The 21,410-nt window shown below is 34.4% G+C and overlaps 3 protein-coding genes across 5 annotated transcripts; all 3 read right to left on the bottom strand.

Moving 5' to 3' along the window:
- Positions 1–893: 893 nt before the first annotated feature.
- Positions 894–5,806, bottom strand: LOC108196438 (serine/arginine-rich SC35-like splicing factor SCL30A). 2 transcript variants are annotated; one of them, XM_017363724.2, is made up of 6 exons: positions 5,647–5,806; positions 4,650–4,813; positions 3,883–3,960; positions 2,998–3,159; positions 2,145–2,273; positions 894–1,396 (listed from the first exon to the last, which is right to left on the bottom strand). In XM_017363724.2, the coding sequence occupies exons 2-6, from the start codon at positions 4,793–4,795 to the stop codon at positions 1,147–1,149; spliced, it is 765 nt and encodes a 254-aa protein (XP_017219213.1). In that variant the 5' UTR covers positions 4,796–4,813; positions 5,647–5,806; the 3' UTR covers positions 894–1,146. The 2 variants fall into 2 exon arrangements, with proteins under 2 accessions (XP_017219213.1, XP_017219214.1); XM_017363725.2 differs by lacking the exons at positions 4,650–4,813; positions 5,647–5,806 and adding an exon at positions 3,514–3,723.
- Positions 5,807–9,080: 3,274 nt separating this feature from the next.
- On the bottom strand, positions 9,081–13,987 carry LOC108196062 (phosphate transporter PHO1 homolog 3). The gene is made up of 13 exons (XM_017363139.2): positions 13,023–13,987; positions 12,169–12,529; positions 12,015–12,063; positions 11,850–11,921; positions 11,623–11,752; positions 11,332–11,452; positions 10,994–11,252; positions 10,813–10,917; positions 10,699–10,743; positions 10,467–10,616; positions 9,893–10,171; positions 9,680–9,816; positions 9,081–9,444 (listed from the first exon to the last, which is right to left on the bottom strand). The coding sequence occupies exons 1-13, from the start codon at positions 13,633–13,635 to the stop codon at positions 9,363–9,365; spliced, it is 2,403 nt and encodes an 800-aa protein (XP_017218628.1). The 5' UTR covers positions 13,636–13,987; the 3' UTR covers positions 9,081–9,362.
- A 455-nt stretch (positions 13,988–14,442) lies between these two features.
- On the bottom strand, positions 14,443–21,199 carry LOC108196063 (uncharacterized). 2 transcript variants are annotated; one of them, XM_017363145.2, is made up of 2 exons: positions 20,137–21,199; positions 14,443–14,756 (listed from the first exon to the last, which is right to left on the bottom strand). In XM_017363145.2, the coding sequence occupies exons 1-2, from the start codon at positions 21,103–21,105 to the stop codon at positions 14,706–14,708; spliced, it is 1,020 nt and encodes a 339-aa protein (XP_017218634.1). In that variant the 5' UTR covers positions 21,106–21,199; the 3' UTR covers positions 14,443–14,705. The 2 variants fall into 2 exon arrangements, with proteins under 2 accessions (XP_017218634.1, XP_017218636.1); XM_017363147.2 differs by having other exon boundaries at positions 20,102–21,198.
- Between the last annotated feature and the right edge of the window lie 211 nt (positions 21,200–21,410).

Genomic DNA, 21,410 nt, shown 5'->3' with positions numbered 1-21,410 from the left:
CAGAATACAAAACCTGCTTTCAGGAGTTCTTTTCGTTCAAAAAAATTTATCATCTAATGAACATATTAATTTAGACAAAAGTTGGGATTTTAATGAATGAGTTCAAACTTTCGGATTTGGTTTAAGAAACTCATAGGTTATATTTTAGGAGATAAATGTGAAATGAATGTTGAATGTCGAATATTGATTTTGCATAATATGAATAATTTTAAATATTAATCACAAATAAAATTTATTTGACTATTTAAATTTATTATGTTATATTAGCACATTATAAAACTATTAAATTTTTCATAAATTTATTTTGTCAAACAATGCATATATTAGCTACTGAGGCTGAGAGCAATGTTTTAAATATCGACAATTAATTGAGATGAATCACTATTTGAACAAGTTCCGTCTCAATTAAGTATTAGTCAGGCAAAATTATTTTTAAAAATTTAGTCGTAAATCAGAGTAATTAGTTAAAAATCAGTATAGTCCATCTGAAGTCTATAAAATATCGATCAACTAAAAAATTAATCTAGTTTGTAACATAAAAAATGTGATATTGTGTGACAAGTGACAACTTAAAAATATTTACAGAAGTTTTTATACAATTTTTATTTTATATGATTATAGATCTATATCATATTATAAAATATTATAATTTTAAGATAAAATCAAATCAAATCAATTTTGATTAATCATTTTGATTAATTAATTATTGGACCGTACCTACTAAATCATTTCGTGATTAATCATTGTATCTTCACCAACTAAATCCCATTACCAATTTACATGAGCAGTAAATAATCATGTATCAGTACCTGACTACCTAGACATAACACAGCCGCAAGATGTTAATCTAAAACAAATCCACTGCAAAATCCATCACCTCAGCAACCCAAAACTTCCACAGAATCTTCAACTACATAATAGTTATAAAATTATCCAGAACAAGAAATACAAACTAGTCAAAATAAACAACTTTTAGAGTGGTCCCACACCCATACAAGCATAAAGCATCCTACTTCATAAGTTTACAACCATTCAAGTTTAACAAACAAACCCATACTACAGCTAGAGTAATGTGATGCATAGTTCTGAGGGAGGATTACATTAGACTTCCGAGCATAAACACTAGCTCAGGATCCAGCAAAGAACTCACTGACTGGGTGAGCGGTCCCTCCCAGGTCCCCTGGAGTAATGCTGGGGATCTGGACTCCTGCTACGGCTTCGACTAGGACTCCGACCTCTAGAAGGAGAACGAGCTACTGGAGGATTTGGGCTTGCATCCCTTCCAAGACTATGACTGCGGATCCTTGAACCATTATAGGGTGGAGACCGCTCCCTCACAGGTGACCGTGAGTATGACCTTTCCCGACTATACCTCTTTTCTTCAGGTGAGACAGACCTGTAAAAACAATTAAACATGGTTAATATAGTGAATTATATGAATAGCGACTAAAAACGACCCAGGACAAGATGGTAAACCAGGCCAACGGAATAGGTATTTCGATATACACGTTATCCAAGAATAGTAATGTCAACCAAAATAGGACAGGCATCAGAATTTTGGTCAAGGGAAGCTAAAACCCATGCTGAGTAAAAGTTCTAACTGTGACTTTTTAAGATATTGTGATGCAAGACTACTCCTAACACTCTGTCCTGCATCGCACTGTATTTATAATTATTCAATCCAAAAGTGACTGACAATATATAGAACTACCCACAGAATCAATAATATAAACATAACATACATGACTATAGGTATTTGAATAAAAAAAGTTAATGCCCGGCAGAAAGAACTTGCAGCAACAGCTGGAAAAACAAAAAAAGTTAAATTTGTAAACATAATTAGTATGTGGTAAAAAAAGAAAAATGTTTAAAGATAGCAAAATTATTTTGGATAACCACCAAGGGACTTCAAAACAAAAAAGTACGAGACAGTTAGACACAAGATTACTAAATATATATATTTCAGACAATATATATTAAATTAAACTTATTACCTTAAAAATTAGAAAAGAATATATCAATGTAGGATCCACTGAGTTCTCACACACAGTGGCTCTGCCACTGATCATAAAATTCGAAACTATATGCCCCAAAAGGCCAAAACATAGCAATTTCAGCAGTAGTGTTTTCAGATTAAATTATACCTTGAATACTGCCTTCTCTTGTGAGGTGGTGAGTAGTCACGAGATCGTGAGCCAGAGTAGCGAGGGGCTGGAGATGGTGAACGAGAGTAACGAGGCGGTGAACGGCGTCTATCAGAAAATCGGCCACCCCTGTAAAGTTTGAAGAAATTGATGTACACAGTTAATGGATGTATATATAGATACATATAAAAATATAGAGGGAAAATGTTTTTACAGGAACAGCTGAGTATTTGATCCCCAACTTACAAGACTGCACAAGGCACACTTTTTGTCGTTTTAAAACCTATTTCAAAAAATCCCTCAGATCAAATTTGCAGTTCCTAACTTAAATATTCTTGCCATGGTCAAGCAGATGCTCTTTTAAATTAAAGTAAACTACATATAGTGAAAATTTTTACATGAGCAGTCAAGTAATTTATCCCCAACTTGTAAGACTGCAGAGCAAAATTTGTTTGAAAGTTTTTAAAAATATCCCTCAAATTAATTTTGCAGCTCACAACTTATATAAATCAACCAGATGCTTTTCTGAATGGAGTAAATTATTTCCATAAATGACGACATTTATTTTGGAGTGTGAACTGGAACGCAGAAGTACCTAATAGAGTTCTGGCATGGTGATAAGACTAGTCATAAACTGACATCGAGCAAGACGCTATGTAGCGTATAACCATGCCTGGTTGTTAAATCTCCCAAATATATAAGACTAATAAGAGTTCAAGTATCTGGCCCATATCTATTAATTATTAGAGGCCCCACGTATTTTCCACCCCTTCCATCAAGAGATTGTCACAATCTATGCAACAGACACTCACAAGGATTTCCAACTATATGTTAACGTTAAAGCCAAATATACCTGTGTTCCCTGTGCCTCATATCAGTTGGCTTCTTCCTGTTCTCCTCAGCAAATACGACTGTAAGCTGCCGACCCAGGAGAACCTGACCATCCATCTGATATTTAGCTTCTTGAGCATCAGCAGGATCTACAAACTGCACAAAGCCAAATCCTCGTGGCTCCCTGCAATTGATAATTAATGAGAACAATGAGGTATTGTAAAAGCAAGGGTGATAATAAGACAAGACCATACACCTTAGGGGTTGTCTGAAAATATTAATAAACAATCATATGGAGCTCCAGTATGCTTCAAACGTTTTCTAAACTTATGTAATGTTATCGAATCATCATGTAGGAGCAGCTAAGAATTTGTTTAATTCCATATAGGAACAGGTAGTCCCTATAGAGGATTCTAGTAAAATGACACCCTAATGCATTCATATTTCCCAAACCCAAAAATATAATATTTGCTACAAAGAACGACACTAATATGGCAGGCCCATGATAAGCACATAAAGCAAGCACATTGCTGCTGACCTTGCAAGTGTCAGTATTAATATGACTTGAAATTCTTCAAGACTTGATATCTTCAAAATGTAATCAAACCCAATTTCGTTCCCATCTTCACTTATCATATACATCACCTGGAACAAACCTCTTACTACTTGATTGATGTCAACAGAACTCTTACTACTTGAATGTGTCAACTCTTACTACTTGATTGAAGTCTTCATATCTTTTGATTCACTGTTAAATCTCAACAACCTTAATAAAGAAACCCAAATACATGTACCATACAAATGAAAAGCAACCGATTAAAAAATGGAGTAAACCTTAAAAAGGTAAGAATAACATAGAGAATAGCCAGGAATATGTAAATCTACAACCCCATGCAATTTATCTCACCCACTATAGTAGTCCCTTGGCAAATATATGTCCTTGAGATTACCAAACTGTTCAAATGGCCTCCGAAGATCTTCAGCCCTGGATTGCAAAACAAAAATGTAAGTAACACGGCAGAAAAGTAAACAGAAACAAATTCAATCAGAGAAAGTATAGCAATTTTTTGTTGTGTTAACAAGCAAATCATAGCAGTTCAAAAAAAATCTACAAGCATGTCACATGGTTGATACGCCAAATTCTTGCCTGAAGCTGAAACATCATTGTCAGATCATAACGAATTACTTTTAGCTTTCTTCTGGTAAGGTTGAAGCATGCATGGTGTACAAGGTAGTGTTGGTCCATTAATGAACTCTATCTCGAATGCAAGAACCGCGTCAGAAACTTAACCAACAAATGTGAATTCTACTAGCGATTACAACTTTAAAACCCTTTAAGATGTTGGCTATCTAGGATACATGATGCAAGTTAAGAGGCCTTGAGCATAAAATTCCAACTCCGGCATCATATATGAAATCTTCACATGAAGAATCTAACTATGAATATAGAATCGCTTCAGTACATGTCTACACCTATGTGCACTTAAAAAAGTTTGTCTAGACAGTAGACACTAATAAAGCAGAACCATGCCTACTTGCAACATTAAGTTCTAAAAGCTCTATAATCTTGTTTACAGGAGAAAAGATCAGCACGATGCAGTATAATATGATTTGAATCTTTCAAAGAGAGCTGTAAATTAAATAGAAAGAACCAAAAAAATTATAACAAATTACCTGCAGTCATGCCTAAGGTTGCGTACTAGAAGACTGGTAGGAAGATCTCTACTGCGACCCCCATTGTACCTACCCCTGGGACTGGGACTCCTTCCTCTTCTGTTAAAGCCCCTTGGCGGTGAAGGACTGTAACTTCTTCCCCTCATGTCTTATATTTAGAGAGTCTGTCCACCATGTTATATAAAGATTACAAAGTCTTTCTAAATAAATTCAAACGCAAAGCAAACAATATTTTAAATGAAATCAATTACATAACAAATGATGGATCCGAATAACTGTCTAGTCATAAAGTAATGTAAAATAAAATTAAAAACTAAAAACAGATATAACACTGAAGAATCTAATGCAAGTTCACATCAATTGAATTTGAAAGGAAAAAACACCAAAGTAGCCAATTACTAACAGAACAAAAAAATGTAAAAAAAAAGAAGGGCATTTGTTCAACGTGTGCAGTTAGATGCAGATTGCAAGTACGGACAGTAGTATTGGTTTTCTACAAATAATTGGATTATGCAGTAGAAGCACTCGAGAATTTAAGTTTTTAATTAGTATGAGGCAATCTCGGTCTATATCTAATGGATTTCAAAATAATTTTAACCACAAAAACTTATTTAACATACTCAGTAACACTACTGGTGGTATCGGAACAATGGAAACAATAAAAATATGCCACCGCAGATAGATCTAGCAACGAGACTCTAATTTTAAGCTTAGCAAATTCAAAACCACAAATTAGACAAATCAACTACTCAAATATAAACAAGTGTTGTTATTAATCCAGCGAGAGCTTATCTCACCTCATCAACAATCTCACAATTCTAAAGTATCATATAATTGTAAAAAACGCGTAGAAGAATTGCAATAATTAATCGAAGTAAACTAGTTGTAAAAGGCTGCAAGAGATATATGTAGAAGATTTCATGTACATACAGAGAATTGAAGAGAGAGAGAGAGAGAGAGAGAGAGAGAGAGAGAGAGAGCAGATCTGAGATTATACCTGTAAAAGTTGGATGATTTGATTTGAATAGAAAAGGGCGAGGCGGCCGAGACACAGAGAGAGAAGAGTGTGTGAAGGTGTGTATATAAAGGTTTGATAGCGGCGGTATGAGTCTGAGGAGTCTATGATTACCTCTAGGCTTTATCTCTAGGGCAATACTTACCGAGTTACTGTCAAGGTAATATTTTTTTTTTTTTTTGAAGGAGTCAAGGTAATATTTTGATCGATTACAAAAAGAGTTCATAGATAAAACATTTGCCGAACTCATAACATACTTGCAATTGGGCCACTGAACTTAAGAAATGACTCATATAACTATGTTTAACTTGTAGTCAATTTACTCAAATAATAAAAACTTGTATTTGAGCACGATTGGATAGCCCAAGTGGTGGGCTTATCCTCTGTTGTCCCGGGACACCCGGGTTCGACTCTGGCTCACCTCGAGATTTATTTGAACAGATACTAATTTGTAAGGCGTATAAGCCTGCATCGTCAAAAAAAAAAAAACTTGTATTTAGATCAGTGCGCCATTAAATATCAGTTGACTTTAACGGAATCCGTTAAAAAAAATTAAAAAACTTCGAAAAAAATATAAAAATTCAATCTAAGATTTTTTTTTTAAAAGATCGAATTTTTATATTTTTTTCGAAGTCCTTTTAATTTTTTTAACGACATCTGTTAAAGTCAACTGATACTTAACAGCGTAGTGGCCTAAATGCAAATTTTTATTAGTTCAGTGAGTTGATTGCAAGTTATATCTAGTTCTGTTATTTATTTGCAAGTTTTTGAGTTCAGTAACTCAATTACAAGTGGGTCATGAGTTCGGTGATCTTTTTGCCTATTAATCCATTATAAAAATCACCGATTAATCAGGTGATCGGGTTTTTGACCGAATAATCACCCGATTAACTGCTGTAATGGTACTGTGCGATTCAATTATTTAAATCTGATAATCATGATATTTTTTTTTAAATTAATATAATAAATCTAATAAATTAAATATTATTATATTTTTTAATATATCCTATTAATTTTTAGAATTATTCATCAAACGATAAATCTACTGATTAGTTATGATTTTGGTTTTGCACAACATTAATAAATTTTTAAACTACAATCTACAAATTTTTCGAATTTTGCATGTATAAACAGACTGTATTCAAACACAAGAATAATTAAAATACAAATGAAATTTAAGAACAAGGTCTTTCAAAATTTTCGGGTGGATTGTCGTGTCCATCTGATAAATTTTTATATTGGAAACCTCCAAATAAATCTATTTGGCTCCCTACAAAGAAACTGAAGAGGAAAAGCTTTACAAATCTTACTTGTTAAAACTATTACTTTTGATCTTCTATTCTTGGTGTATTTGATACCATGGAATGTAATATTACATTGTGAATCTATATGACTATGCCTGCCAAATCATACCCCCTACTCTTTTATCTATAAATACAAATTTAGAATTTCTTGAACTTGAAGATAATATGACTGCTGAAATTCTTATTGCTTTGCTTAAAGTAGGTAGGCTTCGAGTTTCTCAATAGTTGACTAAACCCTTTCTAGTTTAGCTTCTAAAACTGGTGCAACACCTTTCACTAGGGCTGAGCAAAAAACCAATTTAAAACCGAAATCGGGAAAAACCGATGAAAATCGATCCGAATATAACCGATCCGAAACCGAAACCGAAAAATTAAAAACCGAACTGATTTGTATGGTTCGGTTCCGGTTATACCTTCCAACCGAACCGATAAAAACCGAATCGAACCGATTATTAAAATAATAATTATTTAATATATTTAGTAATAATAAATATCTAATTTATTTCGAATTTTAAAATTTAAAAAGCTATTCGAGTTATAAGTTCGCATAATATACAAAAACTACAAAGTATAGTCTCCAGACTCTCCACGTAACTTTCTCAAAGCCTTTTACATAGATACTACTCCCTCTGTCCCATTTTAACTGATGTTTGACTTTTTAACACGTATATTGAGGTATAAAAAAACAATATCTACACTCAATAAAAAATTTCAATTCTTATATCAAATAAAAGTTTAGACTTTAAACTTTTATTTGATATAAATTTTATAAAAAATAATCATGTTTAGATGTAATTTTTTTAACATCTTAAAATACGTGTAAAAAAGTCAAAAGCAGTTAAAATGGGACGGAGGGAGTAATAATATTCTCTGTGAGTTATTACTTGCATATACACCCCTCCGTTCATCAAGCTCAAGCTTTTTTGTATATTTTTTTTCAGCTGCTTTGTTTTAGTTATCGGAACACTATCCAGGGCTCTGTTTCTTAGATGTTAATATGGCAATTGCCCCTTGAAAATAAATACTCTAACACCAGACTATGTACTCAGACCATCTCCAACCCATAACACCATTTTGGTGTGAAAAATACACCAATTTGGTGTGAAAACTACACCAAATCAAAATTTCACTCCAACCCATCAACACCATATACTACACCAAAAAGAATCTTTTACACATTAAATGGAATATTCTCTCTTTTTAAGTTATTTATATTATTATTGAATTTGTACTTAAATTTTAACATGTTCAATAAACAAGGACCTAAAATAATTATAAATTCATTAATAAATTCAAGAGGACAACTTAATTATATGAATTCCCATGCTCTTCCCATATGTGCTCGATCAAGGCGTTGCGAAGTTCAAAATGAGCTTCCTTATCTTTAATTTGTCGATATCTATTAAGAAAATCTTGAAATTCGTCATCTCCATTTCTTTCCATTTCGACAGCAGCAGAAGATGTTTCCACGTAATCATGTACATGCAAATTCAAGTCTCGTTCATCCTCAACTATCAAGTTGTGCATGATAATACATATGTGAGGGTATACATATGTGAGGTAATTTTAATCATTGTGTATTTTATTTTTAATCAAATCTATTTAAAAAACATATCTTCTATATAAGAATATAAATTTATTGATATTTGGAAATAAATAAAAAACTTGAGTAAAATAGTAAAGAAAGAAAATTTAAAACAATTATGATTAAAGAATAAATAATATAATATAAAACAATTTTAATGGGACATAGATGGAATAATTTTGTTTTCATTAACATATGTGAGGGTATAGTAGGTATTTTGGAAAACTCCAAATTTGGTGTAAAAGTTGCACCAAATCAATACTTGACACCAAATTTGATGTCAACCAATTCATTTGGTGTCAACTTTACACCAAATTGGTGTTGGGTTGGAGTGAATTTGACACCAAATTTGACACCAAAATGCTCCAACCCAACACCAAAACACCATTTTGGTGTTTATTGTGTGCCCTTGGGCACACATTAGAAAGACCCTTTGTTATAACACCTTATTAATCGTTGATGGGTAATCCGATCAATGGATACTACATTAATTATGCCATCCGTTGATCAGCTACATAATAACAAAATTAAAAAATAATTAAAGTGTTTTTTCATCATCAATCATAGCAAATCTCTAACAGTCAAATTGTCTTTGATTTGAACATAAACGGAGATGCATATTTTTGATAGATTTGTATATTTTGTAAATATGTTTTTTAACGGAAGTGTTTTTGCATCGTCAAGTCACAAGTGAACGGAGAAGAGAGAAGGGAAATGGATGGTGATAGCAACGAGGACGACGGGAAGATGGTTAAGGAGCGGCGCTTGGAAGAATATAACTACTTTTATCTTCTCAATTTCAGCCCTCATCAATCATCATACGTGAAAGGTAGCGGCACCGACTTGAAAGCACGATACTTCTCCGAATTATTCAGCTGTTCATTTTCCAGCCTACGCAAATAACAAATATTCAGACTTCATTAGTGATATATATGCAATTGAATAAAAGTTATATAGTGAATACGAGAGATTAGCCCGGGCTCAAATAAAAAAAATATATTGATATTAAGAATTTTCATTGTTTTCTCGACTCAGCCAGGACTTCAGCCTGGGTTAGCCTTCCCGATTCCATCCTTGGATATAAATACAAATCAACAGAAATCTGCAAGGCAGCAAGTTATTTTACCTGAAGAAGTTCCAGACACCACGACGAATGATTTCTAAGCTGGCTACAACTGTGATCTGAGTCTCTCTGTGCAGAAAAGTAAAATTGATGTCCAACACTGTCTGAAGCCAAGCAAGTCTCAGTATGACATTCAGCACCTGCAGGTACCACACAAAGTTAAGTTAGTATCGTTCGAGTAGCAGAAGATAAAGGTATGAATTCTTGGATACTAACCATGGCTACATAGTAAACATTTTTATGTGGAACCAATAGCTTGTCTCGTAACCACCGGTTTTTAGACTTCTGATCAAGGAGTCCCCAGTCATACACAAGGTCCCAGTATGTGCCAGATACAGCTGCAATGGCAGAGGTAATTATGGCTACCACCTTCCACGCAATACTTTTGTCGAGAGAGTAAGCAGTCCTGGTGGAAACAGCTACAATTGTCGCGAAATATTTCAATCCATTCAATCCCTGCATATTATCCTTCTCTTCAAAGAAACGCCTGAGACACTGAATGATTGAAGTCACATTTATATTCTTTCAACTCTAGAAGTTATAATGATCTAACTTCATAACTCTATTAAAGTTCGTGAGAAAATTACATATTTTGATTGTTAATTCAGTTAGTCTTGTATATACAATACTATCTTTTTTTTTTTTTACTGATAACCCTGAGTAATGTAGAAAAGGGAAGAAGACACATTTATTTCTTGTTAATATTTCTATCAACACGCTTGAATTATAGAGGGCGATGAAAAATACATTTTTCCAGCTTACTTGTTTTTTGTTTTTTTTGTAGTAGTACCTGAAGAAGGCGCCACGTGTATGGAATCGTAGCTACAATGAAACCGAAAGTCTTGTAAACGTCATTACTACTGCAACTGTTATCTCTAAGTTTGTAGTTGCCAGAGAAATAGTAACAGATATAAAACTCAAAGCTTCTGAAAGCTTGGACCTGGAAAATATTACTACAATATTAGCATAGGTAGCGGTAATTTCCTGATTGATTGGTGTAGCATAAAAAATGTTTAACGTACCTGACTGGTAAACTGATCAGCCAGTATAAAATCCGGAAGTACAACCTGAAGAGAAAAGACTAGTGAGTTGATTATATTTTTCTACTGCTAGAGACTCGCAGCATTCTATCATACCTTGTACAGAGGAGCACAAATAGCATGAAACAGGCAAGTGAGAAAGAAGAAGCGGCTAGGACGATATATAATGTTGAATGGGCAGATGAGGATGACAATTACCAACTGTAGACAGAGTGAGGATTGGGTCAGTTTGCTTGGTTTGGGAACATAGAATTTTACAAAGGCTTCATGATCTTACCACAACTAAAAAAAGAGGAAGTAGCTCAGTGAATTTTTTATAGTCGCCTGTTTTAGGGTCTAGTTCCATATCAAGGTTTGCTAGCACACTGCCTAATGCTAAGACCGCGAGGCCTAGACTCAGAAGAAGAACTTCTCGGAAGCCTAGTGCAGTTCTTGGATTAAAGCCAAATATAAAGGGATAATTCACTCGATATCGCCTCCAGAAGTATATGTTTCCAGCATACATAAGCATATGCAGTACGATGAAGGCGAACAAGCTGCAGAAAAATATTACCATGAAAAATAGTTTTCTTTTTTAACAACAGTATAGCCAGTTTAGAAGAGACTAAGTAGTACCTATAGAGGGGAAACAGCGTTACCATGTACCGATGTCTGCCTGGTTTGTCTAAAATACGACGGGCACGTATAATCAAAATGAGGGCGAGTATGAGAGATAGCGTGCATCCAGCAAAAAAACCTAGAAGATTTTTGGCAGGGATGCAGTGATTTTAGATATATTGAAATATAAATAGAGGGCCATAAAATATACAATGGGCCTATGAAGTGAAAGGAAAATCTGTTAATGGAACCGTTCCTGACTATATGTGGGGGTGTTGTGCTCAGGAAAAAGTGATTAGTTGTTTGCACCTAAAAATGCAGTTACTCTGTGCCTCTGTCTCTTAGCTGTTGGTCTTAGGATCCTCAATCCTTCCTTGCGATGTGAATTAGAAAAATGCTTAATAAATACGGCCTCAACCTTGTCCATAACCTTAGTAACCTGCAGCGATCCGCAAAGTAGGCACAGTAAATTGATTGGCCGGTTTCTAAAGTTTTTTAATGTCAATATATATGACCAGAGCAGTATTAAGGTTCACCTCGTCAGAATTGCCTAGATAAGAGTTATCAATCATTTTCAAGTATGACGCAGAAGCCTTTCGTGATGTGATCTGTAACAGTTGAGCAGCACTGAGTATATAGCCTCTAATTAGGGAAATGCAAGAAAAATCATTGCTAAAAATAGACACTGTTAATGATTATACCTTATCATACTTCTTCAATATCTTCGAGAAACCACTGAGGTTCAAGAAACTGTTCAAATCATGAGAAATTCAGAAAAGATATTTTGCTAACATTAATGAATAATGACACCATGAATTGAGTTTTATGCTATAAAAGAATAAAACTGTCCCTTGCCTGTAGCTTTTAAGAAGCCGGAGCTTGTTGTGAAATTCAGTAAAAGCCCTTTTAAGCTGTTCTTCAATTTTGCTCATATTTTCCTTGCTGAATTTCAATTCTTTCTGAATAGGAACATTAAGGAAGCCTTTTATGGTTGATCGAGGCGTTTCAACTGGTTGTCTGATAGTCACATGGTCAAGTATCTCCAGTGGCGGTGGTCTACAAGATTCATCAGACTTGATCATTGGTCTGTTTCTGCTTTTCTCCTCAGTGCTTGAGCTTAAAGGTTTTATTTCACTGTCATCTTCATTCTCCTCTTTTGATAGTGCCCCTCTGCTTGATCTATCTTCATCTATTACATCCATGTGAGCTGCTTTCGCTGCAATAAATTAGGCAGTAGACTTTTTACTCAATACTCACACACACACACGCCTTCTTCATCGTGACTAGGACCTAACTCACTGCCCATTTGGTAGATTTCAGTTTCGTGCAACATATTCGTATCTTCATGTGTTAGCTTTAACTATTTTGAAATTATATCATATGTCTTATATTCGGAAAATCAAATGATGAACTCAATCACTGTGGACACTAGTGCAAAAAGCTGTCTCTGAAAGGGATTCTGTAAGAAAAACCAGATTCCAAGAACCCTCAGGTAGCTTACTCAATCTAACTCGTTAAACGGATATATTGGCATGAAAAGTTTTTGTGGCACTGAGAAACACTGAAAAATGACATGTTAATATTGGAAATCTGCCAATTGTGATGTTTTAGTTTACTTTGAAATTAATCAGTCAAGTATATTCACATACCAAAACCAATCATATCATATAATTTAGATAAAAACAATGAAGAAAAGTGTGAATCTGTACTTGTTCTCATGTTTGTAGAAGTTGAAGCTGATAATGCTACAGCTTCAGACGAAGCTTCAACCTCCGAAGCAATCCTACTCATCTCAACCGTGTCATCAGGGCAATCATATTTAGGATTATCAACTTTTATCCTAAATGCAATCAAAGCATTCATCTGCTTATTCAACACGTCAGCCTCCTTCATCACCTCTGCAACTTTGGCCTTATAGAACTTATTAACTTTATTAAATTCATCATCAAGTCTTCTAAAAAACACAAGCTCATACTCTCCTCCTTCATCTCCCGACATGAGAAACCTAGTCTCAAATCCCTCTTGACCATCTGATCTATCCACAGAGCTCACCAGAATTGGCTGGCTTTCGACATCTTGCATGGGCCCTGGTGATGAAATCTTGGAGGATGATCTCTGTATAAGGCCACTAAAAGCCCGGTAAAGTGTCAACCTTCGCTTAAGCCCAGCTGGATTATTAGTAGTCACTGCTGCTGCAGGAGGTTTATTTCTGTTCTTAAAATGATCGATGTCTTGCAAGATAGTCTTAAGATAACTGTAGTTGATATATGCTTCTTCCCATTCAGGTACCATCTGAGAACTCAACTCTTTACTGAACTTCATGATTTTCTTGTGATCACCTTGTTAGCTGAAACAGGTCTGCCAGGCACATATATTAGATTCAAGCAAGTATTTTTATCGACGCAGAAGTACAGCAAGAAGTAAATGACAAGGGGTTGATGCAGGCAGATGAGTAAAGAATGGTATGGAGCAGTTATGCAGATTGTAAAATATTACTGGGAAAAAGCTTCAAGTAAAGATGAACTAGTGTGATGATATTGTGGAGCTATAAACAAAGTTGGTGGAGTAGTTGGATGATTTTACATCATAATAATTGTAAAGGAAAGGAGCCATTTTTCATTCCTGTTTTAGACAGGCGTGAGGAGTTTTCATAAATAATTACAGGCCAATAATCTGCCTACTGCTTATTAATCCCTACTCAACCATGTTGTTAGATTTCAATCCCAGAGTAAAATTTCAGCACAAAGTTATATCAGAATTATTTCTATTCTATGTTTCGGATCAAAATTTTATGATACAACTGTGTCGTATATAAGATTTCTAGAGCAAATTTATGTTTTGGATCAGAATTTTGTAATTCAACCGAGTTCTTCTAGAATAAATTTCATGTTGATGGCCGAACTTTTCATCATATAAGTTTTCAAATTCGCAATCTTATAGCATCATGATGATTGAGTTTTAACATTCGCATCATCATAACAAGACAATTTCTTTTATCTTCTAAAATCTTGCCTAATCTTTCAAAAGAGTGCCAGGCAATTTTTTTGAAAAATTAAAAGAATGTTTAGCTAATTGTTTTTGGTCACTAGCCATTTGTCTGAAAGACAAAATCAATACTTGATCACCAAATTACACGTTCAAAAATCGAGTATAATATTAGCAGACTAAATAAAGTCGAACCACCATTATGTAATTTACTCAAAACTTGACTTTGTTTGCTAAAACGAGTTTGCCAAATAAGTAGTCAGCTTGAGCATTGAAGTAGTCCTGTAACAGTAGTGTTACATCGCAGATTCTAAATCGAACTCCAACTCCAATGTCAAATCATTGAGGTGAAAGCTAATCTTACGAAGTACGTGTTCACCCGCGCCCACACCCATATCTTGAAATCTTTAATGCTCCGTCAAGAACAGTCCTCTGCAGTAATGAGTATTCCCGGGTACCTGCATTTTCATCAGATCAATTCAATTGTATATTTAATAGTCCTGGCCCCTAGCATAAGTGTTTTCGCACAGCCACACATTGAATCACCTGTTTGTTTCTTGTTTATATATATATGAATATTTTACAGGTTTTCTATTGGTATGATAAAGAGGCTCCTCAGCAGCGGAAGCAATACAACACATCATTCTAATCAAGGCAATGGCCTGGACAAACACCAAACTTGAGCCCCATCTCGCGATTCCAATAAAAAAATCTGGAAGTTTAATAACACGTAACCAAACTTGAATCACACATCTTACATCTAAGCGCAAAGCGTCATTAACGTAATTAAGCATGCCTTTAATAATACGGGCATACGGCTCATCTGTAAGTTATAATTAGTCCAAAGAAAGGTAAGCGAAGTCACTTGGGAGAGTAATGGTCGAGTTTATGACTCGCTTTCTTTGGTATAGTAAGATAAACAACTCCATATCGCTGACAATATATATAAATTCCTAGAATACTACAAAAACAAAAGAACGGGACAATATATAAATTCCTACAATACTACAGAAATAAAACGAGGCAGTGTGAGATGAATCTAAGGAACAGAGAGGCTGTTTTATTAGTGTTCCCCTTTTATCTACTGTTTGGCCTGTTCCACACAACTGAATTGTCCATCTCAATTCTCAGTAGCACTCTTCACCAAAATGAGTAACTAAAAGATGATATTTCCCGGAAACAAAAACCGGAAGTTGGTCATAACATAGAGGGTTATATTGGTTGATAAATTAATTGTGAACTGTGGAACCCAGAGCGCTATGATTATGTGACACTGTTAAAAACAACGGAGACACTATCTGTCTCGGCTTCAAGGAACGAAGGAGACTGCTTGCGGAGAAAAACAACAGAGACACAATCTGTCTCGGCTTCAGGGAACGAAGGAGACTGCTTCCGGAACGAAGGCAGTCCACACCACACTTCGCGTCCTAAACGTAGTGTAATTGTAGAGGATTACTTCTATTTTCTCATCCAAGATTCATTATGTTGTCACGACGCTCGAGACTAGTCGGATTGAGAAAATCGACCAGGTCGACTTGCGAAGTGTCGACTAGTCGGTCGACTTACTTGACTAATCTATCGACTAGTTGGTCGACAAGTGCAAAATTCAATCAAATGTTGAAATGAAATAAAAAAAAGTTCTATGAACCTGCTCAAAATCAGCAATAATCAACATGTTAATCTAAGATCTTTGTGTGTATGTATTTATGTATGTATAAGTTGATTCAAACTGAATATACATGTAGTTCTGTTATATATTTGTTTATATATTGGTATAATCAGTGTGTTAATGTGCATAGTCAATATGTGTACATGAAAGGGTAAAAAAGATATATTTCTAATTAACATATCTATTTTGCGATTGATATACATACGAGAATTGGAATTCTAGAATTTTGTTATAAGAAACTACGTATATAAGATATATATTAATATATATGATATTTAATTAATTATAATTAACTTTTCGACTAATCCGCGAGAGTAGTTGACAAGGTGGACCTTATCGACTTGACTTATCGACGTGACAACCATGATCAGAAGTGGACCATATTCTCTTATTGACGTGACAACCATGATCAGAAGGTGGACCATATTCTCATACGCCAGAACAGCCTGAAGATTGTGATCTCATGATCAACGAGAGACGAGTTCAATGTATCTAACAGATACCAAGTTCCTTCTGCTCTTCTAGAGCACCACAAGTGTCTGTAAATGCATAACATCTTTAGCCCATCAGCTTCGAGATAGACACCAGATATAGGGCCAAGTTCATCATCACATGACATGCCAGCACCAAGTTTTTATGGTGCCCGCCACATGACACCACATAAAGGTTCTGGACTGCTAACGATACTAGTCGATGTTGCCACAAGGATGGCTGCTAAGATGGACCATATTCTCATACGCTAGAACAGCCTGAGGATCATAATCTCATGATCAATCAGAGATGAGTCCAAAGCATCTCACAGATACCAATTTCCTTCTGCTATTCTAGAGCACCACAAATGCAGTAACATCTTTAGCCCATCAGCTTCGAGACAGGCACCAGATATAGGGCCAAGTTCATCATCACAGGACACGCCAACATCCAAGCTTTTTCTGGCGTCCGCTACATGACACCACATAAAGGTTCTGGATGAGTGGGGTTTTCCCCACCTAGCTTTGACAACTCTTTTTCTCCGATAGCTCTGTCTTTACTCTTATATCTTACCTTATAGGAAGTGAATAATTTTGTAAATTTTTATACGATTAATTACCAATATAGTATTACTAATACATGTATGTGATCCAAAATAAATATGCAAGATAAGAACAAATTATAAATAGCACCACGCCACCACCTTTATTTTCTATTCATCTAATTATGTGTTATTGTTTTAATATTTAAGAATGTAAATAATGAAATATGTACTAAGGTCGGCTATTAATCTGCATTATTCTATCTAATTTTCAATTAATTATTACAAATCTATAACAGGCCAAATGATTTCGGATTTCGATTTACAAATCATGCTTAAATCATTAATCATTAATATATCTTTTTAATCCAATAATGCTGATGCAAGATAGACACTAACTATGCATGCTTATTATGCTTCAATTATCTATTGAGGATGTACTATTGTACTCTTTTAGCTGTAATGGCAGATCATATTTATCACTGTAATAATGTTATGTTCTAGTTTTTTATCGACTTCATGAGTAAAGATGTTAGATTTACTGTAAATATATAATTACTAACTAGTATTTACAACCATACTGTTTATGACATAAGCTTTTTAATAACACCATAGTTGCCATGACTTCTATTGAAAGTGAAAAAATTATTTTATTTTTGTACTCAAAAGGTTTCTCCTGCTGATCAGGAAATAATTTTGCACAAAGTTAGAGGATTATACTAAGTTGCCCGGACTCGGATATGGGTGTCGGATCCGGATCCGGTGCACATCCAAGTGTCAGGCCCTGAATTTCTTAAAAATTAGGATTCAGATATGGACCGAAATTGGACACAAGTACGGGGATTCGGCATATAACCTTTACGTATATGATATTATTTTTATACCTCCATTTTATATATTATAAATTTGTAAATGGGTCATGTTCCCTAACAACTGTTTGTCAGTCAGGGAACAGTTATTCAACAATCACTCTCTCAGCCGTTGGATCAACGATCCAACGGCTGGGACAAAAGAAAAGTTTTTTTAGTATCCGCTCATATTTTCAGCGGATGGGCTGGTGTCCGCTGTAATTTCACGCGGACCAGTCACGGTTATTATACGCGGAAAATGCAGCAGTCATGGAGTGGATTTCGTGCAACCAGCTAACCTAACTAACCTACCCCCTGCTCACAAATACTTCACAAATACTTATGATACGAATTTGGTCGCTTTTCTATTATTTGCTTATTTTCAAAACTCAAGTTGGACTTCCCCGCCATATTAAATTTTAGATTAAAATTAATTACTTATTCAACAAATTAAGGTAATCAATAATAAGCATGAATATATTGAATATTAGAATTTTATAATAAATATAAATCCAGATTTATAAATATAATATAAATTCATATTTATAATTAATATTTATAATTATAATTATAAATATGAATTTATATTTATAATTAATATAGATTCATATTTATAATTAATGTTTATAATTATAATTGATATTAATTATAAATAAGAATTCATATTTTATTTTAAATGTTAAAAATATTTATAAATATTAATTATATTATAAATATTATTTATAAATATGAATTTATAAAATCTTATAAAAGAAATCTTATAATAATTATAATTAATATTTATAATTATAATTAATATTAATTATAAATATGAATTCATATTTTATATTTAAATGTTATAAATATTTATTAATATTAATTATATTATAAATATTAATTATAAATATGAATTTATATAATCTTATAAAAGAATATAATAAGCATGAATATAAATATGAATTTATAAAATATGTTTCTCATATAATATAATTAATGTCTCCACCTCAGTTATCGCGCTCCACCTCACCACTCCCTGTTTTTGTCTTGTTTTTCCCGGACTCTGCTTACAAGAAGGAGCAATAACACAAGAAGGAGCAATAACACGAATATGATACCCTCTGTATTATCCGCGTATAATAACCGCGGCCGGTCCGCGTGAAATTACAGCAGACACCAACCCATCCGCTGAAAATATGAGCGGATACTAAAAAAACTTTTTTTTTTTTTTTTCTCCAGCCGTTGGGAGAGTGATTGTTGGATAATTGTTCCCTGACATACAGTCAGTTGTCAGGGAACAGGACCCTTTGTAAATTGGTTCTTCTACTAATATAAAGACATATACTAATTGTTTATTTTAAACTTATAGCATAAATTAAAAGAATAACACAGAAACAGTAATTTATAGGCATCCCTTGCTAAAAACAAGTTGTTGTGAGGCTTTGTAAATCATTTTGAACTATATTGTTGGAAATCGAAGTGTCCAGTTTTCAATTAAAGCATCCGACCCAGATCCCATACCCACACCCATATCATGTCCTATTGACACCAGTATGAGGGCAAAATTGAAGAGTGGGGGTAACATAGAGATTATATATAGTGATAGTATTTTACTTGTTGGTCATTGCAGCTTCCGGTTCTCCCAATTTTTAGATGACCAGAATATTTAATAAATTGGATATTATAAAGACTCAAGAGAAGCATGATAGAAAATTTCCCAGCCTACTCTCTGTAATATTTATGTTTTGTTTAACAGGAATCCAAGCTCCAAGCATAATCTAGAATATAACTATATTTACAGACCATCGTCGCTCATGTTTTCTCATTTAGAAATTTGGTGACTAGTCTTTACTGTTTAGCTACTGTTGACCTACCTCAATTCATTTTGGCTCTTCGTAAAGAAGAAACATGCAAGTCATATTGCTTTTGAAGCCACTACCAACGACCACAATTGAAGTTTACACTTACAACAAAGGCATAGACAGAGGTATAATTGAACCAGTACATATATACTTTCACACGCAAATCAAGTTCTCATGAGCAAAATGCCATATTTAAGCAAAATCAAGTTAAGTGCAAATCGACAATCATAACAGAAAGACTCTATAATCAAAATTATTAAGTTGCATACATAAGGAACAGATCAGGACATGAGCAAGTGGGTGTCAGAGCCTTTTTTATTCTTCTTCACTTGATTCACACAATTTGTTTCATACACAGACTAGAAACAACATTACATAAACAAGAACCAGTATACAGTAACCTATTCAGTAATACATACAATAAGAAGCACACTACCTTCAAGCTTGCACAACAGTAACGATATGGGGTACCTTGTCATCATCAAAAGGCAAACTAACATAATCACGTGCAAACTCCTCAGCAATCTCTGAAGCCAATTCCCCATGAAAGGCCTTGCAATACATATACAACACTGCATTTGCCGAAATACTAATAAGCATAAACAAGGTCACAAAGCTAGAACTCAACACTGTCTGCGCAACAAATCCCGCACTCTTCCAGAAATCAAAACCACCCTCAAACCTCACCAACGGCACCGAATTCAACCACAGCGGAAACACAACCGTAACACAACCAAACAACAATAACCACAACGACACCAATCTCATTCCCTTGATCAAATCCCCACTCCGCCGTAAAGCCTCAAATCCCCATTTCGATTCAACCACCACAACAACAAACCCTAAAGTACAATGAACTTGCAAATAAAACAAAACCAACACCAAACCAAACACAAACACCCCCACCATCCAATTAAAACAACCCGAACCATACTCAACATTAACACCGAAAAACGAAACAAGTACACTAACAGCATAAAAGCCAGACCCAAGAACCAAAGCGATCAAAGAAACCAAAAACAAAACACAGAGTGCAGTAAACACAAGAGGCAAAATAGACCGCATCAAAGACTTAATAGCCGACCCAAGCCGAACCGGGCGGCCGTAAAAACCATAAATCGTACTATAAGTAATAGTGGCAACAGCAGAAACGGAGAAAAGAGCAACAAAAATTGAGAAAATGATGGGGGCAACAAGGGGTTTAAAGGGTTGATTAGGGCTAGGGTTAAGAGTGTTGAAAAGGGTTTCAGGGTATGGAAGGTTGTTGTTGAATGAAGATTGTAATTGGAGAAGAAGGGTGGGATAGATAGTGATGAAGAAAGAGATTGGAAGGAGGAAGATGAGAGAGAGAGCTAAGAAGTGGCGTGAGTGAGCGTTGATTATGCGTTTTGTTTCGGATACTATTCCGGACAAATTTATTGTTTCGCCTTCAGTCGCCATGTTTTGGATGATGATGGTTAAGCTTGAGCTCTAGAACAGATAAAGATGAAGACCACCACTATAACATCTATATACATCACGCCAAATGTTTAAGTATACTTTTGTTAATTGTATACTTCCTCCTCCCAATTTTATATGCGCTTTTGAATAATCAAATATTTTATTTTGTTTTATAAATTTATAAATATTTCTTCTTCTACTTTTTTTAAAAAAAGGAGGATAATCGTATAAAACAGTCATAATCATTCAAATATAATGATCATGTTATTTTATATTAGGGGTGAACAAAAAATCAATTAATCCGT

Source organism: Daucus carota, chromosome 7, assembly GCF_001625215.2.
Source record: "Daucus carota subsp. sativus chromosome 7, DH1 v3.0, whole genome shotgun sequence".
In the NCBI taxonomy this organism is placed as follows: Eukaryota; Viridiplantae; Streptophyta; class Magnoliopsida; order Apiales; family Apiaceae; genus Daucus; species Daucus carota.
The sequence above is the reverse complement of the archived record's forward strand: the minus strand, read 5'-3'. Positions and strand labels throughout refer to the sequence as shown.